This window comes from Stomoxys calcitrans, chromosome 5 (assembly GCF_963082655.1).
Source record: "Stomoxys calcitrans chromosome 5, idStoCalc2.1, whole genome shotgun sequence".
Taxonomy (NCBI): domain Eukaryota; kingdom Metazoa; phylum Arthropoda; class Insecta; order Diptera; family Muscidae; genus Stomoxys; species Stomoxys calcitrans.
In genome coordinates this window covers 71,655,504-71,674,841 of record NC_081556.1, presented here as the reverse complement: position 1 = coordinate 71,674,841, position 19,338 = coordinate 71,655,504, and the positions used below count along the sequence as shown (strand labels likewise).

Genomic DNA, 19,338 nt, shown 5'->3' with positions numbered 1-19,338 from the left:
ATTTTAAAGGCCAGATAAATGTGATTCTGTTTCGCTCTGAATTTTTATCAGCGGACTTCGTTATATGGATCATGGATATTCCAATGCCTTTTCAAGATGACATCATTTTATTTAAGTACTGTAAATGCGAAATTTTGTCAAAGTCCGATATAGCAAAAACAATTTAGATCACGTAAATTTTCCCTCCGAAAATAACTATAAATTGTTTTTTATTGTCAAAAAAAAAAAGTAAATCCGGACAAAAATTGTAAGTAATAGCCCTGGGCTATATCCACATATCAAGAGCTGTTGTAGAAAAATATTGATGGATTAGAAAATAACGTGCCAAGGTGGGATAGAAACATCAAAATATTATAGGAAGCAGCAGAGTTGCCAATGCCAAATAAAAATAAATTAATTTAGTAGTACCGAAATATCATTTGTAAGTGCTAGAGTACAATCATAGCATAATAATTTTAACTATTCTTAACCATTTGCAGATTGCGTACATGTTTTTTCTTGTGATGTTCACATTTACGGTATTGGTGAAAATGGAGCCCGTTCCAAGATGGCAGGAAATATACTCGATTGCTTACATTACAACACTGGGTTTTGAGAAAATTCGCGAAATTGTCTCTTCGGAGCCAGTGGCAATTACGTAAGAATCTTAAAACTTCTCTGCGATACCTTGATTGAGTCTTTTTGTTTACCCTTCTCCATTTGTTCTCTTCGGCAGCCATAAGTTTTCGGTGTGGGCTTGGAACATGTGGAATCCTTGTGATGGTGCCGCCATAATACTCTTCTTCATTGGACTCTCGTTGCGTTTTCGACCCAACACCATGGACATTGGCAGGGTGTTCTATTGTGTCGACAGTATATATTGGTATCTGAGAATTCTCAACATTTTGGGTGTTAACAAATATTTGGGTAAGTGTTTATTTTTTGGCTTAAGATTGACTTAGGACACAAAAAGATCTCCCCCTATCTAAATAAACGCGAACCTTTTCTTGCCATCCGATGCATTTAGGTCCTTTGGTGACGATGATGGGCAAAATGGTGAAGAATATGATTTACTTCGTTGTCCTGTTAGCCGTTGTCTTAATGAGTTTCGGTGTCAGCAGGCAGGCCATACTTTTCCCAAATATGGAACCAACATGGCGTCTCATTAGAGAGGTGAGTAAACCATACAAAACCAACAGCCATCTAACCACTCAACAACAGCATTCAACGTCACTGAAAGTTTTCTGTGTGTGTGCGTGCGTGCGTGTGTGTGTAAATATTATGCGGTCAATAAAAATAAAGAGCAACGAACACTGATGGAGGACTAATCAATCCATCCACCCACATATGCATATGACAAATGTCCATCATCATCATCAGCAGCAGCAGTGGCATCCTTGTGATGATGCACATTTGTCCACATTTGTGCTGTAGAATGGAGAACACTAATCAAGTTCATATTTATCGATTAATTATGAGTGGGGTAGACCTTCGTTAGAAGTTTTCACTTTTTATTTGTAAAAAGTAAATTGCAATTTCATAAAGATTAATGTGTATGTGTGCATGCAACATTCATACTAAAACAAGTTTTAAAAAATGCTACATGGGTGTCCTGGGCGTATCACATACGCCATTCCATGACTTTTTAAGTTCAAAGGCTTTGCAATATAAACAAAATTTTGCTTTTACTTTAGTTGTTTTTGCAAATGCTTTTCTTCTTCCGTCGCTAAGCACTGAAGATATATGACACACGATTCAGAGATGCCGCCTTCAAACCTTAAGTCGCTGGTTGAAGCTGATTCTGTAGGGAAGAAAAGCCTCATTGTAGGAAGTGATGCTAAAAAGGCGGATTGGAATAAATTTTGGCATAAATTCTGCACCACTATCCCTTCTAGACTAGTAAAGGAAGTGGAAACTACGGAGGATGTAGACATAATGACCAAGCGAATCGCGAAGGCCCTGAATGACTCGCTTGTGTCAGCATACCCTAGTGCCAAGCCAAGGGGCAAACAGCGACCGCCACGGTGGAACCCAGAACTGGTTGGTCTACGGAAGGACTGCAGAAAACTCTTCAACATAGCAAAAGCCACAAGAGCACCACACGATTGGGACATCTATAAGGTTGACCTAAGAAAATATAAGGGCAAGCTTAGAAAGGCTCAGAAAAAATCCTGGGTTGAATTCTGCAGTTCCGTGGAGGATACATCTGAGGCCTCTAGGCTAAGGAAGATTCAGTCCTCGAGACATATTACGGTGGGGTATATCCAGAAGTTAGAGAGTGTATGGACAATGTCTAGTGAGGAAACACTAGAACTACTTGTTGATACACATTTCCCGGGAAATTCTACAACGGACAACGTGGCGCCAGAAGAGCTTGTCACTGGTATGCATTCGTCGAAGGCCATTAGGAAAATTGTGTCTGAGCCGAAAATCCTTTGGGCAAAAAGAAGTTTCGACTCCTTTAAGTCGCCAGGCCCTGATGATGTATCACCGGTTGAATCAAAAAATGTGTCTGATAGACTGGTTCCCTGGCTCTTCTTGTATCAGAATGTAATATATACATGTGGGATGGAGGGACACGAAGGCAATTTTCATTCCAAAAGCAGGAAAACCCTACCACACGAAGGCGAAAGATTTTCGTCCTATTAGTCTGTCATCCTTTATGCTGAAGACTCTTGAGAGGTTGATAGAAACATATCTTAGGGCAAAGATCCCTGGAGATCGCCTTTCGCGGCAGCAGCATGCATATAGTAAAGGCAATTCCACTAAAACATCTCTTCATGATCTAGTCGGCTACATAGCGGGTTCTATCGTTGTCAAGGCATATGCAGTGGTAGCATTTCTTGACATTAAAAGTGCTTTCAATAATATAAAACCGACGTCAATCATGAAGGAGTCGGAGTTTCTAAGCATCAACTGCATTACGGCAGGCTTCGGATGTGTGGATCTAAAAAGATTGGTAAGCAGAGGAACACCTAAAGGAAGTGTACTGTCTCCTCTACTTTGGAATATAGCCATTAACAATATATTATTGTCGCTGGAAGAAAATGGCGTAAAAGTGGTCGCGCATGCTGATGACGTGGCAATTGCGGTTAGGGCAAAGTTTTCCAGCACTCTAAGAGATATTATTCAGGAAGCTCTACGTGCAACAGCAAAGTGGGCTACCGAAAGTGGTCTGGGTATAAATCCGTGCATGACAAAAGTAGTTCTTTCTGCAGAAGATACAAGTTGCCTACAGTGGAACCTGTCTCCTTGGTTGGAGAGATTGTTCCATTTAGGGAAACCGCAAAATACCTGGGTGTTTTGCTGGACAGGAAATTGAACTTCAAATCCAACATTTTGGAAAGGGCAAGAAAGGCCACTCTTGCCCTATACACCTGCAAGAGAGCCATTGGCAATAGGTGGGAATTTAGTCCGCGTGTCATGCATTGGGTATATACTGCAGTTGTCAGACCTATTATGCTATATGGTGCTGTGGTCTGGTGGACGGCGCTTCAAAAATCCACCTACTGCCCAATACTTAACCGGATTAAAAGGATGGCTTATTTGTGCATCACAGCCGCACTGAGGATGACACCATCTGATGCACTGAATTTAATATTACATCTTATGACTCTGGACATTGTGGCTACACAAATTGCAGCGACCACTGCCGTGAGGTTAAGGGAGCTTTCTCATTTGTCATGTGGCGGCCACGGTCACTGTGTTATACTTGATACAATATCCGATGTTCCAGGCAATATGAATTACACCTTACCAGAACCGCTTTTTGATAAAAGTACTGTGTTTCTATTCCTGATAGAACCGATTGGAACTACGATATTCCTGGTAACAGAAGTTACATAGACTTCTTTATGGATGGTTCCAAACTAAACGATCAGGTGGGCTACGGGGTGTACTCCAAAGATCTAGAACTGGTCATATCGAAGAGGTTACCCGATCACTGCAGTGTATATCAAGCAGAGATCCTTGCAGTTAAGGTGGTTAAGATATAATGTCACTACGTCAATTGGCATAAATATCTTCTCAGAATACCAGGCAGCAGTCTCAGGGAATTCTAAAGCAGACGAGCTTGCGAGACCAGAGACACTGGAATCTGTGGGTGTGCCTCTAGCGACATGTAAGCTAAGTTTTCACAATGGACGAAAACGTGTAGGTGAGTCTGATGACAGACTGCCACTTAAACCTAACCTTAGTTGTTTTTTCTCCAATGTAGAGTCGAGCCTAATGATCATGAGAATTATGTTAAGCAAACAGATTTGATTATTGAAAATTTACTGAAAAGAAATTGCCTGATCAACAGATCCTTGGACATAGAGATAGCAGCCACTTGTATACATTCCGTTTCGAAAGGTAGCTAGACTTTCTTGTTCACTACCATCGCTTTGTTCAAATCCACATGACTGTTGAGCCTCCCGGCTATGCAGCTCATTTTTGACTATCGGAGATCCATCGACGAGATAGCTGAAAGTTCAAAATTCACCTGATCTGGCTGCCGGGCCACACGAACATCCCAGGGAATTGTAGAGCGGATGAGCTTGCGAAACCATGAACTACCTTACACATTCCAGGGAACGAGAATCTGCGCCTCCAGCGACATGTAAGCCAAGTCTTCAGGATCAAGTCAAGAATGACACATGTTCACAAAGCGGGGGATGTGAACAAAATAATGTGGCTTAATCTAGACTTGAAGTGGTCTATCGCTTTGTTGTCGCTGGCTAGAAAATTCGTCTCAGCAATTGTGACAAGTCACTGTCTGATCGGCAAACATGCTGACAGACTGAAGGTTGCAAGTAATGACTTCTGCAGAAGCTGTGAGGATGTCGAGGAAGATGAGACTGTAGCCCATCTGCTCTGTATGTGTCCCGCACTCATTACTTTGATTACTTGTCTGATTTTGCAGATGTGAACATTTGCAAGTTCTTGGGGTTTTTTTAATCGATTTGGGCGGTTCACTGGTAGGAACTAGAATGCATCTTCCTGCTTCTGTTCCAGTGGTATCACAAAGGGCGAAAACGTCAGAGAGTCGGAGGCACTGCCGCTCAAACCTTATGATCTATGCATGGTTGGTTGTCCAAAATCTAGCTTCCAAAGTATGTAGTTGGTTATCTTGTGGTTTCAGGTTCTCTTCAAAATTGTGCTACTCAAAACGTTCAAAACAGTTGTATACCTTCCACCATAGGATGGGAGTATACAATCTTCGTCATTCTGTTTGAAACACCTCTAAGTATTGCTCTAAGACCCCATACAGTATATATTTTCTCGATCGTTATGACATTTTAAGACCATCCGGCCATGTCCGTCCATCTGCCAAGGGCACGCTAACTTTCGAACAAGCAAAGCACACCACTCGAAGTCTTCCACATATACTTCTTTTTAGTGTAGATCAGTTAGGATTGTATATATGACAAATCGGTTCATGTTTAGATATAGCTGCGACCGATCTCCCGATACACTGCCACTCACTTTAATAGAACATTCTCAATTAATACACTTATCTTAAATATTTTCACAAAATCGTTGTATAAAGTGGTAGTAAAGTATATCGTTATCTTTTAGAACTTGTCTTATTTCAAATTATATATTAATAATCTGTTCCCCTAAATATAACTAAGGATTGTTCAATAAAAGCAAAACACAGTCATTAATTCAGGTAAAATATTTTGATCATGTGAACAGATCATCCTAATTTAAATCAGTATAGACATGAAAGCTAGGTTCAAATATTATTTTTACAGTATTCTAAATTGAGTACGAAGTTTCTTCAGCATATTCTATAAGGTGTACTTTTATTCTGTTAAAAGATCCATTGCGTTATCCTTTTTATACCCACAACAGAAAGATGGGGTATAACACATCGAAGTATCCATTTTCGACCCTATAAAGTAATGTATTCTTGATCGTCGTAAAAATCTAAGACGATCTAGCCATGTCCGTCCGTCCGCCAGTCCGTCTTTCTGTTGCAATCACGCTACAGGCATTGAAAATGTAGATAATTGGCTGAAACGCCATTGAAGCCATATTTATTATCAGATTTCGATGAAATTTAGCACAATTTGTTGCATTAGGCTTCTTCACATTCGAACCGAGTATGGTCAAAATTGGGCTATATTTAGATTTATCTGCCATAAAGACCGATCTCCCGATTTAATGTCTTGTATCAATAAAAGGCGCATAGCTGTCCGAAATTTGGCAAGATTATCGACATCCGTGCCATACATTGTTCAGATCAGTCTATATTCGGATATAGCTGGCATATATAACGATCCTCCGATTTGAGGTCTTTTGCCCATAAAATGCGCATTTATTATCCGTTTTCGCCGAAACCTTGGCACAATTGGTTGCGTTAGGCTCCTTGACATTCGTACCTAGTACGGTCAAAATCGGGCTATATTTGGATATAGCTGCCATATGGACCCACCTCTCGATTTAAGGTCATGGCCCCATAAAAGGCTCATTTATTAACCAATTTCGCTAATATTCAGCACAGTGAGCTGTATTAGGCTCTACGATGTACATATTTAATATGGCCCAGAATTTTTCATATGTGGATATAGCTATAGATTTATGGTCTTTTGCCTATAAAAGGCGCATTTGTTATTCCATTTCGCTAAAATTTAACACAAACCCGGCACGGACAGCTGTGAGCACCACACAGGCTGCAACATTGAGCTACAATTTGTGTGGTGTCCATTGCTGTCATGAGAATCTTAGCTGCGAGCTACCGGGCGCGTCTACAGGTTGCGGATAGTGGAATGCTCCATACGGAGTAGCTGTAGTATACGGAATAGATTTGTAGTATTTTTTTAAATTAGATAATTTAAAAACAAAAAACACCACCTCGGGTATATACGTAAACCACCTTTCATCAAAATCCGGTGAAAATTGCATACCTTATGTCCCATAGCAGTTATATCGAAATATGATCCGATTGGGACCAAATACTAATAGGTACAGGTCACTGTTCAATTGTGTATAACAAAATATTGGTCTTTTTAGTAACTATATCTAAAAATAAACCCATCTGAACCATATACAACATGGATATCGAAAAGCCTAACATAGTCAATGTGTCAAATTTCAGTTAAATCGGATTACAAATGCGCAATTTTTGGTCTATATGGCAGCAGTATGCAAATCTTGATCGATCTAGACATATTTGCAGAAATATGTGGAGGGGCTTAACTTAACTCTGTCCCAAATTTCAGCAACATCGGAAAATAAATGCGCCTTTTATAGGCCCAAAACATTAAATCGAGAGATCGGTCTATATGGCAGCTATATTCAAATCTAGACCGATCTGAGTAAAATAAAAGAAGCATGTCAAAGGGCCTGACACAACTCACTGTCCCAAATTGCGTCGACATCGACAATAAATGCGCTTTTTATGGCCCCAAAACCTAAATCTGAGAGATAGGTCTATATGGCAGCTATATCCAAATGGATCGATCTGTGCCATAATGCAGATGTATGTAAAGGGGCTTATCTTAACTTACTGTCCCAAATTTTGTCGACATCGGACTACTAATGCGCCTTTTATGTGCCTTAAACCCTTAATCGGAGGATCGGTCTGTATGGCAGCTATATCCAAATCTGGACCGATCTGGACCAAATTGAGGAAGGATGTCGGTGGGCCCAACACAACTCACTGTTCCAAATTTCAGCAATATCGGATAATAAATGTGGCTTTTACGGGCCTAAGACCCTAAACCGGAGGATCGGTCTATATGGCAGCTATATCCAAATCTGGACCAAATTGACGAAGGAAGTCGGTGGGTTTAACATAACTCACTGTCCCAAATTTCAGCAAAATCGGGTAATAAATGTGGCTTTTATTAGCCTTAGACCCTAAATCGGCGGATCGGTCTATATGGGAGCTATATCAAGATATAGTCCGATATAGTCCATCTTTGAACTTAACCTGCTTATGGACTAAGAAAGAATCTGTGCAAAGTTTCAGCTCAATATCTCTATTTTTAAAGACTGTAGCGTGATTTCAACAGACAGACGGACAGACGGACGGACTTGTCTAGATCGTCTTAGATTTTTACGCTGATCAAGAATATATATACTTTATAGGGTCGGAAATGGATATTTCGATGTGTTGCAAACGGAATGACAAAATGAATATACCCCCAAAAATAAGCCAAATCAGAGTATGTTGAAATATAGCTCCCATATCAATCGATTTTCAAATGACTTCTTGTGCCTTTAGAAGTGGCAACTTCCAAAAAATATTCAAAGAACTTGCTAAATGCGATCCATGGTGGGGGCTATATAAGAGTCTTCCAAGTCGGTCCAATAAAGCTTCCTTACAAAATAAAATTCCCAGATGCACTTCTTGGGCCTCTAAAGGGCGCAATAATTATCCAATTTGGCTTAATTTTTTTTGCATCGTCTTCCAATATCTAAGCGTTGATATTGATGTACTTACTTTATTTGGCCATTACGAAAAATTTATTCCTATAGCCGAACGTATTCTTCACAAACTTATAGCACTCAGTTTCAAGATATCGCTCTCCACTTGGTCACTCCATCGGAATTTTGGTCTTCCCCTTTGCTTTTTCTTTTATAGTCGCTTTCAAGAGACTTTTTTGCTGGAGCTTCTTCATCCATTCTGACAACGTGACATGGCCATTGTATTTTGATGCATTTAACTATGCTATCGTCGTCATACAGCTCATACAGTTCGTGGTTCATACGTTGCCCATATTCCCCATTAACGCAAACTGGTCCATGTATTTTACGAAGGATTTTTCTCTCAGACACTCCAATTACAGCCTCATCTGCTTTCGTAAGTACCCATGCTTCGGAGCCATATAACAGCGCGGGGTAGTATCAGTGTCTTGTATAGTGCAATTTTTGTCTGACTAGAGGTCGCTTTGCTCCTCATCCTTGATAAAGCTCCTAATAATGTGACGTAGCTCCCGTATAAGCCCATCGCTTCATGAACCTCTGCAAATGCAAATTTGCTCCATTTTTTTTGAAAAACAACTCGATTTTTGCTTGAACAACAAAAAGCCAGCTAAAAACAGGAATTCAGTTAATTTTTGACAAAGCAGTGAATAATTTCAGCTGCTTTTGTGCCCTCGACCATAAGATGACTTATTTCGTCAAACCGTTTGTAACATAGCGAAATATTGATCTAAGACCAGGATTCACTAAATTAAGCATAAAGCGATGGCAGACGTAAATTTTTTTGAATTTTTACAGTACTTGCCATAGAGGATGTCAACTTGTTCTCTTTTTATGCCCTCCATCATAGAATCGGGGTATACTAATTTCGTCATTCCGTTTATAACACATCGAAATATTGATCTGACCCAACGTATGTGTGTCTGTCGAAAGCACGTTAACTTTCGAAGGAATAAAGCTTGGCGCTTGAAATATTACACGAATACTTTCTATAGGCATAGGGCTATGTTATGATATAGCGTCATTTAACCGATCTCGGATCTCGACTTCTTGAGCCTTTAGAGGGAGCGATTGTGATTCATTTTGTCTGAAATTTTGTTTGTGGTGCTTTGTAATGACTTCTAATAACTGTGCTCAGTATGGTCAAAATCGGTTTATAAGTTGATATAGCTCCCATATAAACCGATCCAGGATTTTAACTTCTTGCGCCTCTAGAGGGCGCAATTCCGATTTGGCTGCAATTTTCTACAACAACTTCTTTTATGACCTTAAATATACGTGCTAGGTATGGTCTGAATTGGTTCACAACCTGATATAGCTCCCATATAAACCGTTCTCCCGGAGGGGGCGCCTCCCCATGCGTGGAGAGCGTGTACACAGCATATTCCGGAATGTGGTGGGTTAGTTGTGGTTCCATAGTACCGGTTACAGATAGTACCTCAGCCAGTAATGTGTGCAACGTATACATACCTACGTAACAACAAATAACATATAAACAGTGTTTTCCAAAAACAACACATAACAGCGAGGTAAACATAATCACAAGATAGCCGTTCATTAGCTGTGTCCTACTGGTCCGAAGAAGGAGTAGTGGACGAGGTGCCAGATGATCAGTCGGCCCATGTAATAGGCAAAGTTCTACAGGAATGCAGAGGGAGTTGTACAGGGTGGCTGATGAATATTGCTACAATGATGAATATTGCTACATTTTTTTTTCGGTGTATGGAATACATTTTTCTTTTATTCATGTTAAATTAAATTATTAAATTAATTATTAAATTATTATTAATTAAATTAATTAATTAATTAATTAAATTAATTATTAAATTATTATTATTAAATAGAAAAAAAGTTATTACATTTTTTTTTGGTAGCGGCTTTCATCAGCCACCCTGTAGATGAAGTGCCAGAGCCCAAGTGAGAGGCAAATACGATTTCTAGAAATTGACAACTACTGCTCAAAAGCCAAATTCTACTGTTCCACGGAGGGAGCTGTGGCATATGATGTCGTACATATTGAGCCTAGAAAGGTGAAAAAAATTAGCAATTATCTACAAAGTTATCAATAATTAGGATAATGAATCCCAATTATAAAGTAAGCATACAATTTTACATATGCAATATCAAATTCTTTCTGACGTGTAACGGATCACTTAAACATAAACTTAGTACATAAGCTATTGTATATAGCACATAAGGACCTCAATGGGATACTAATCTCGTAATTAGTTGTCGAGAGCAACAACCATAAAGGTGGAATTACATACTATGGACGAGCATTAAAAATGCAACTCTGCAAACAAATTCCACAAAAGTAATGCGCAAAACTTGAGCAATTTTTTACTTTGACGTACTAAAAACCCTACTTTACGTAGGGCAACGCGCAATGACGTTCGAGTTCAATCTTCAAGGTAAACATTTTTTAACTTTTGTGTGCTGCTTTTCAGGTATGTGTTTGCAGAATTGCATTTTTAATGCGCGCTCATAGTATGTCTACCTTAACGGTTCAAAATAGCGAGTTGTTCGAGAGGGAACATTAAATGTTATCTCGGTTATCAGGAATGGAGGATAGATCAGACCGCTTAATAATTTAATTATAAATAATGCTCTTAACATAAAGCGTCTTCTTTCAAGCGTCGGAAGATCAATCAACTGTAAACGACTTATGTAAGGCGAAAGTAATTCCGATCGGTTCCAATTCAGGCCACGCAAAGCGAAAATCAGAATTTGAATCTGAACTGATTCGATTCTATCAGAGTGGCAACTGTAAAACGGGTTCCAAATGAAGCAATTATGTTCGAATACGGGGCGAGCTAAGCTTACAAATAATTTCATAGTGACATAAGGGTCATTGAACTCCTAAGACCAACGTTTAATGCAACCTATTAAAGACTTAGCTTTATTTACACAAGAATGGATACGTAGATGAAACCATAATCTAGGATCTAAGATAATGCCTAGATCAGCAAACGAATCAACATCATCCAGTTTATACGAGCCAATGAAGAATTCCGAAAGTATAGGGTGGGATCTAAACAAAGACAATTTCTTACATTTCTTTCAATTAAGGGACATCCCACTTGCACTGCACCAATTGACTAGAGAGTGTAGATCGTCCTGCAAATAAGTTCAATCCACAAATGAGTTCGTACAAAAAAAAGCTTCAAATCATCAGCAAACACTAGTATTTTAGAAAAACGAATAACAACAGGAAGATCAATCATTTAGATATAAAACAAAAGGTAATGGACCCAAGTGACTTACCTGTGGTACACCCTGTACTCTCTGGGTACGGCCCCCTAAGTAGGAAGATATCCTAGAAAAGCCGTCGGAAAACCCATAAAATCGAGTTTAAGAAGCAGAAGCCTGTGTATCATAGCATCAAAAGCCTTGCTAAAATCGGTATAAATAACGTTTGTCTGTTTCCCATTCACAAAACCCATATGAACGTGGCATACAAATTCCATGAGGTTCAAAGATCTACACTTTACAAAACCGGATCTACACTTTACAAAACCGTGCAGAAAAGGTGAAATAACATCCTTTACCAAATGTGATGTTCTTCGAGAAATGGGAAGTTCGAAAAGCTTAGCTAAATTGGCACTCAATTTTGCGATACACCTATAATTACCTTTACTTTAATTGGCTATGACATAACATTTGTTCCTCTAGCCGAACGTAGAAAAGCGTTTCAAGTTTTTAAGTGTCTTCCATCGCTTAATCTTTCCATCAGGCTTTTGGTCGGCCTGGTTTGCGTGTACCATCGTGTTTGACTTCAAAGGTCTTCTTTGCTGGAGCTTCTTCTTCTATTCTAACAACATGAGCTAGCCATTTCAGCGGTTGTGTTTTGATACCTATAACTATGCTATCGTCGCCATACAGCTCGTGGTTCATACGACACCTATATTCTCCATTAACGCAAACTCGTCCATATATTTCACGAAGAATCTTTCTCTTAAACACTCCAAGCACTGCCTCGTCTGCTTTCACAAGTAACCATCCCTCAGAACCATATATAAGTATCAGTGTCGTCTGTCGAGAGGTGGCCTTGTTTCTAAACTGCTTACTTTATCCAAAGTAGCATCTGTTTGCCAGCATTATTATTCGCCTTATTTCAAAACTGGTGTCATTCGGTTCGGTTACGGCGGTGCCGAGGTAGATAAAGTTGTTGACTATCTCAATGTTGTGGTTCCCAACTTTCTCCATTTTCTTTATCTGCTTGGTTGGACACGGCGTTGTTAGGAGTTGAAACCATCCATTTCGCCTTATCTCCATTTACTGCCAGACCCATTTTCATTGACTCACTTTTGATTCTTTCACAGTCCGCAGGTACTGCTTCCGGTGACGGTGTCGTCGGCATAGGCGAGTAACATGTGTTCTCTTTTGAGTAGTGTGCCACATCTGTTCACATCTACATCTCGTATAATCTTCTCCAGCAGTAAAGAGATCAAACAATAAGCTGTCTCCCTGGCTGAAACCTCGTTTGGTATTAAATGGTTCGGAGATATTTTTGCCTATTCTTACTGAGGAACGTGTATCAAGTGTTACTGAGGAACGTGTATCAAGCAAGTGTCATCCAGAAGGGCCTCAATAATTTGATTAGGAGGTAAACATTCTTTACCATCATCAGGGATTGGTTCTGCGGTATTCTCTTCGCCGCCATCGTCGGACGCTAGCAGCTGGGTAAAATGTTCTTTCCATATCCTCAGCTCGCTACCTGTGTCAGTTACCAGAATTCCTTTATTGTCTCTGCAGGAGGATGTGCCTGCACCAAAGCCATCAGTTTGATATTAAATTCTTTAGTAGAATTTCCGAACTGACTCCTGTACATCCTTCAACGATTTTAAGGGTATATACAATAGATAATTTTTTCTAATATTTGGAACTTAAATGTTTTTACAATCTCAAATACCAGCAGACAAAAAATCATTAAATTTTTTGTGTTTTGTTATACTGCACATTATCTATAAAGAGTGTGGGCATTCCAGGTGCAGATAAGCAAATCATGACCGTTTTTTCTAATGAGAGGCAGATAAAGTTTACTAGCACAAGATTTCAGAACATAGGTTGGAACTCCATCAGGGCCAGGGGCGCATGTGGAGCGTAATGTCTTTAGCCCTGATAAAACCTCCTCTTCTATCAAGATAATGGGAGGAAAATGGTTCAATTTCCCCAACTTAAAATCATTATGACCATTAAAAATGTCATGAGTATACGAGAACAGGAAAAAGTCGGCAAACAAATTGACAATCTGAGAGTCATCCGACGTACCTTGCTTCCAACTTTCATACAGCCGGGAAACGTCTGTGCCTTCCATTTACTATCAAGAAACTTGAAAAAGCCCTTGGGATTACATTCATCACGGACAATCTGACAATCTGAGAGTCATCCGACGTACCTTGCTCCCAACTTTCATACAGCCGGGAAACGTCTGTGCCTTCCATTTACTATCAAGAAACTTGAAAAAGCCCTTGGGATTACATTCATCACGGGAGTTTTGTTAATTTTTGTCGGCACATGTTGACATCCTTAATATCCATGGAGCCTTTCTATTTCTTTTTTCGGAAATTGAAAGTTACTTCTATTACTCAGCCATATCTGATACCTAACAAAGTATATATATTCTTAACGGTCTTGACATTCTAAGTCGATATATTCATGTCCTTCCATCTGTCTGACGAAAGCACCCTCGAAAGAGTAAAGTTAGGCGCCTGGAATTTTGTACAAATACTTACTATTAGTGTATATTGGTTGGGATTGCAATTGGGCCAAATCGGTCCATGTTTTGCTCCTATTTAAAACGATCTCCAGATTAAACTCCTAGAGATAGCAGTTCTGATCCAGTTTTTCTGAAATTTTGTGCTATGACATTCAACAGATGTTCCAAGTATGGTCCGAATCGGTTCAAAACCTGTTATAGCTCCCATATAAACCGAAATCCCAAATATACTTCTTGAGCCTCTAGAGGGCGTTATTCTTATCCGATTTGGCTGAAATACACCGATCTTTTCATTTTATTACATCACATCTTGCGATTTTAAGGGTATATACAATAGATAATTTTTTTCTAATATTTGCAACTAAAATGTTTTTCCAATCTCAAATAACAGCAGACAAAAAAATCATTACATTTTTTGTGTTTTGTTAATGGGCTTTTTGGTCAGGTTGAGGACTATTTAAATAAAACAAATCATATTAATGCTTTAATGCAAGAAATTTACACATAACATTGTCAAAAACCAGTAAGGAAAGGCAAAAGTCGGGCGGTGGCGACTTTGTAATACCCTACAGTACAAGGTTAGGTTAAGTTTAAGTGGCAGTCCGCCATCAGACTCACTTAGACGTTTTCGGCCATTGGGATACCACAGGAACAAAAAAAGGATATGTCTCCTAGTTCCTACCCTTGAACCATCCAGATCGCTTTAAAAAGTCCAGTAACTTGCGAATGTTCACATCCGCTATATCAGACAGGTTCTCAAAGAAATGAGAACCTAAAGTGGAACTCCTTCTAACTGCTAGTGCGGGACACACCCACAGAAAGTGTTCTATAGTCTCTTCTTACTCGATGTCCCTACAGCTTCGTACGGACTCAATGATTGAGACGTCTATTCTAGCCAATGACAGCAAAGCGGTAGACCTCTTCAAGTGTAGATGAGGCCACATATTTTTCGAATGCTCATAGCCCCCTCTTTGAACTAAGATTACATGTCGCTAGAGGCATACCCACAGATTCCAGTGTCCCTGGAGAGTGTAAGGTAGTTCCTAGTCTCGCAAGCTCGTCTGCTTTAGAATTCCCTGGGATATCTCTGTGGCCCGGCACCCAGAAAAGGTGAATTTTGAACTGTTCAGCCATCTCGTTGAGAGATTTGCGACAGTCGAGGGCGGTTTTTATGTTCAGAAATACGTACCCCAGGGATTTAATGGCTGCCTGGCTGTCTTCCTTAATTGCAAGGATCTCTGCTTGATACACACTTCAATGTACCCGACCACTGTGACCAGTTCTAGATCTTTAGAGTACACCCTAAATCCCACCTGGTCGTTTAGCTTGGAACCATCCGTATAGAAGTCTATATAATATCTTTTACCAGGGATATCGTAGTTCCAATCGGTTCTATCAGGAATAGTGGTACAGTAATTTTTAACCAAAAAGCGGCACAGGTAGAGTGTAATCCACACTGCCTGGAATATCGGATATTGTATCAAGTATAACACAGTATCCGTGGTCGCCACATGACCAATAAGAAAGCTTCTTTAGCCTCACGGCAGTGGTCGCTGCAATTTGGGTAGCCAGAACGTCCAGTACAAACAAAGTGGGAACTATATCTTATTCTGAACCAAATTTGATGGACCTCGGCGAATGTTTTTAGATGGGTTATTAAACATTAAAAATCGGACGAACATACATATGGGAGCTATATCTAAATCTGAACCAATTTATACCAAACTGTATAGATATTGTTAAAGTTGTCGAGGAAAGCGCTCTTCAAAATTTTGGCAAGATTGGTTAATAAATGTGCTTGCATTGGCTCTAGATGTGAATATCGTCTGGTGATATATATATGGTAGACGGTCACAAAGAGGGGCACTCTAAAACTATGTGGCCTAATTTAGACTTGAAGAGGTCTACCTTTTTGCTGTCACTGGCTAGAAGAGACGTCTCAGTAATTGTGTCCATCATGACAGGTCACTGTCCAATCGGAAAACGTGCTGACAGATTGAAGGTTTGCCAGCAACGACTTTTGCAGAAGCTGTAAGGACATCGAAGAAGAAGAGACTATAGAACACCTAATGTGTGTGTGTCCCGCACAAGCAGTCAGAAAGAGTTTCGCTTTAGGTTCTCATTTCCTTGAGAACCCGTCTGATTTAGCGGATGTTAACATTCGCAAGTTGTTGGACTTTTTAACGCGATCTGGATGATTCAACGTTGGGAACTATCTTCCTCATTCTGTTCCTGTGGTATAACAATGGATGAAAAGGGGCACTCTAAAACTATGTGGCCTAATCTAGACTTGAAGAGGTCTACCGCTTTGCTGTCACTGGCTAGAAGAGACGTCTCAGTAATTGTGTCCATCATGACAGGTCACTGTCCAATCGGAAAACGTGCTGACAGACTGAAGGTTTGCCAGCAACAACTTTTGCAGAAGCTGTAAGGACATCGAAGAAGAAGAGACTATAGAACACTTTCTGTGTGTGTGTCCCGCACTAGCAGTCAGAAAGAGTTTCACTTTAGGTTCTCATTTCTTGAGAACCCGTCTGATTAAGCGGATGTTAACATTCGCAAGTTGTTGAACTTTTTAAAGCGATCTGGATGGTTCAACGGTGGGAACTATCTTCCTTCTTCTGTTCCTGTGGTATCACAATGGATGAAAAGGTTTAAGCGAGTCTAATGGCAGACTGCCACTTAAACCTAATTTAACCATATATGGCAGCTATATCTAAATCTAATCCTATTTCTATGAAATTAACGAGTAATGTCGATAGTCAAGAGAAAATCCTTCCTACCAAATTACGAGACAATCGGTTAAGTAATGACCAATTTACTGCATTATTGCAGTAAATCAGACGAACATATATATGGGAGCTATATCCAAATAAGAACCGATTTTTTCCAATTTCAACATGCCGAAAACTTTTCCTGTACCAAATTTTAAGGTGATCGAATGAAAATTGTGCATATATCGACCTTTTCTTTGTGCATATATTAACATTGGCAGACAGAAAGACAGACATAGCTTAATCGAATCAAAAAGTGATTCTGAGTCGATCGGTATACTTATCAATGGGTCTATCTCTCTTCGTTCTGGGTGTTTCAAGCAAATGCACCTATTTATAATACCCTGTACCACAGAAGTGGTGTAAGCTATAAAACGTGTTTCAATGCACAGCAAATGCTTCAGTCATTAGCATAAACAATTTTAATAAATGTCAGCAGACAATATTTGCCGATATTTGCATTCATATGTCTCTGGGTGTAGCATAGCTGAAGCCGATACTTTATTGGAGTTCTTGAGCCCTTGGAGGACACAATTGTTATGCGATTTGGCATGAACCTGTTTCTGTTTTGACTTTCGACCACCACCCTACGTATGGAGAACTTCCCGAACCTAAAGTATGGTGAAGGGTCTTTAAGATTCGGGTCAAATTAATGTTTCTTCTGCTTATCAAAAGATTGGCCTTGTCCGATTTAAAACATTGTATCAAATTGGCACTACATAACTGTAGATCTCTTCCCTTACCATAAGCCATAGAAATTAAAGTGATTGATAATAAAGATTTGCAAGCCATAATAAGTCGATTCTAATAGGTACATGAAACAAAATGGAATTTGTGCTTTTAGGGGATTTGCACACGTCCATGTTCAAAAAAAAAAAAAACTGAATGAAGCGTAGTTTGAAAATGCAACATCTAGATTGATCACCCTTTATATAGCCGTAACATCTATGATTATTTTATTGCATTGCGGCTTTGACTGACAAATTAGTACATATGTACATACATTCTTTAATTGATTGACGTTTATTAATTAATGAAATTTTTTTGTCTTTCATGTCTTTCTTTTTTCTATCTTATGGTATTGAATCATCATCAATGCTCATACTCATTTACTCATTCACGTGTCCATAAAATAAAAACAAACAAAAAATAAACTTTCCATTTGTCCTTTCACCATTTTATGTATTTTCCTTCACTGTGAATGTGCATTTCAATGTGAAACGCGGGCCTTTGGCCCACATTGAAATTCAATCTACAAACACACACGCTTATCGTCCGTGTACAACTGTATGTTTATGTGCGAACGAACAAATGTAGGTTATTGCAGGCTCCATTGTAGCCCCGGGATTTTTGGGAGCAATAGGTCACGGCAGCCGATCACACAATGCGCGTGATCCATCTGGAGGCATTAGTGGCTATATGTCAAGCTATCATCGTGGCCATGCGATACCCACTGCAACATTGGCAACAACCACTACTGCAAACTCACATCCGACACCATCGCCTACACACCATGCCACAACATCCGGCCAGATACTTCAGAGACCCGAACTCTTGAATAACCTGACAGGCCAGCCAGTGTCGAATGTAATGCAATCCGCCCAGAGTTTGTTGATGGAATGCAATTTGCTTAGAAAGGCAAACAATTTAATGTTGTGCTCGCATCGTGATACTGTCCTTTCTTTCCCTTTCCGTTTCATCTATCTTTTGTTCTTTCCGTTCTTATTTCCCTACTGCGCGGCTGTGCGACCCTCTACTTCAGCAGATTTTGCTCAAATGTATTTTTAATGTTTTTTTTTTTTAATTTATAAATTTGATCCTTTTCTTGCTTTGGAACGTTCATGTGCTACGCCTTCTTCGCCTACCTCTTATATCCTGTCCCGTTATTTTTTTTATCTTTTTCCTTTCCCAATTGCCTAGAAAAAAGATCCACATTTATTTGAAACTATATTTTAATTTATATGTGGATACTAAAAAGTTTTATAGCCTAATATCCTGTGCATGACCCTATGGCAACTTTGAGTGTTTAAAGTATGTATGGTATTGATATGTAAATAGATGTATTTATGTGCGTGTATAGATGTGGAATACAGAAAATAAGAATGACAATATTCCAACAAATATTAGAATTCAAATTCCTGTGTGGACAGGTGAATTATTGACCTCAGAAGCAGGAGTTTGACCTCAATGCAACTTTTCTAAATATCTCCTATCTCCAGCCATTTGAATTTTGGCGATGGCGATGGCAAGCTCAATTGCTTCGAATTTCATATTCCAACCATAGATTTTTTCTTCTTATTCAACTCCCAAAAGTCTTTCAGTTGTAATACAAGCTAATTAAATGTTATCTGTCCTCAGAATCCTCCAAATGCTATTATGTTTTGATGTCAGTGTGCGTGTAGATGTGTGTGTGTGTGTATGTGGGTGTATCTGACATTTGACACTGCTGCA

General features: G+C 39.4%; 1 protein-coding gene across 16 annotated transcripts in view; it reads left to right on the top strand.

Annotated features, from left to right (window-relative positions):
- Positions 1-19,338, top strand: part of LOC106088760 (transient receptor potential cation channel trpm) — a 572,136-nt gene that overhangs the window by 526,854 nt on the left and 25,944 nt on the right. For all 16 annotated transcript variants that reach the window (XM_059369571.1, XM_059369569.1, XM_059369573.1 and 13 more), the window contains 3 exons: positions 480-637; positions 716-906; positions 1,007-1,152. In XM_059369571.1, coding sequence (XP_059225554.1) covers positions 480-637; positions 716-906; positions 1,007-1,152 — 495 coding nt within the window. The remainder of the gene's footprint in view (positions 1-479; positions 638-715; positions 907-1,006; positions 1,153-19,338) is intronic.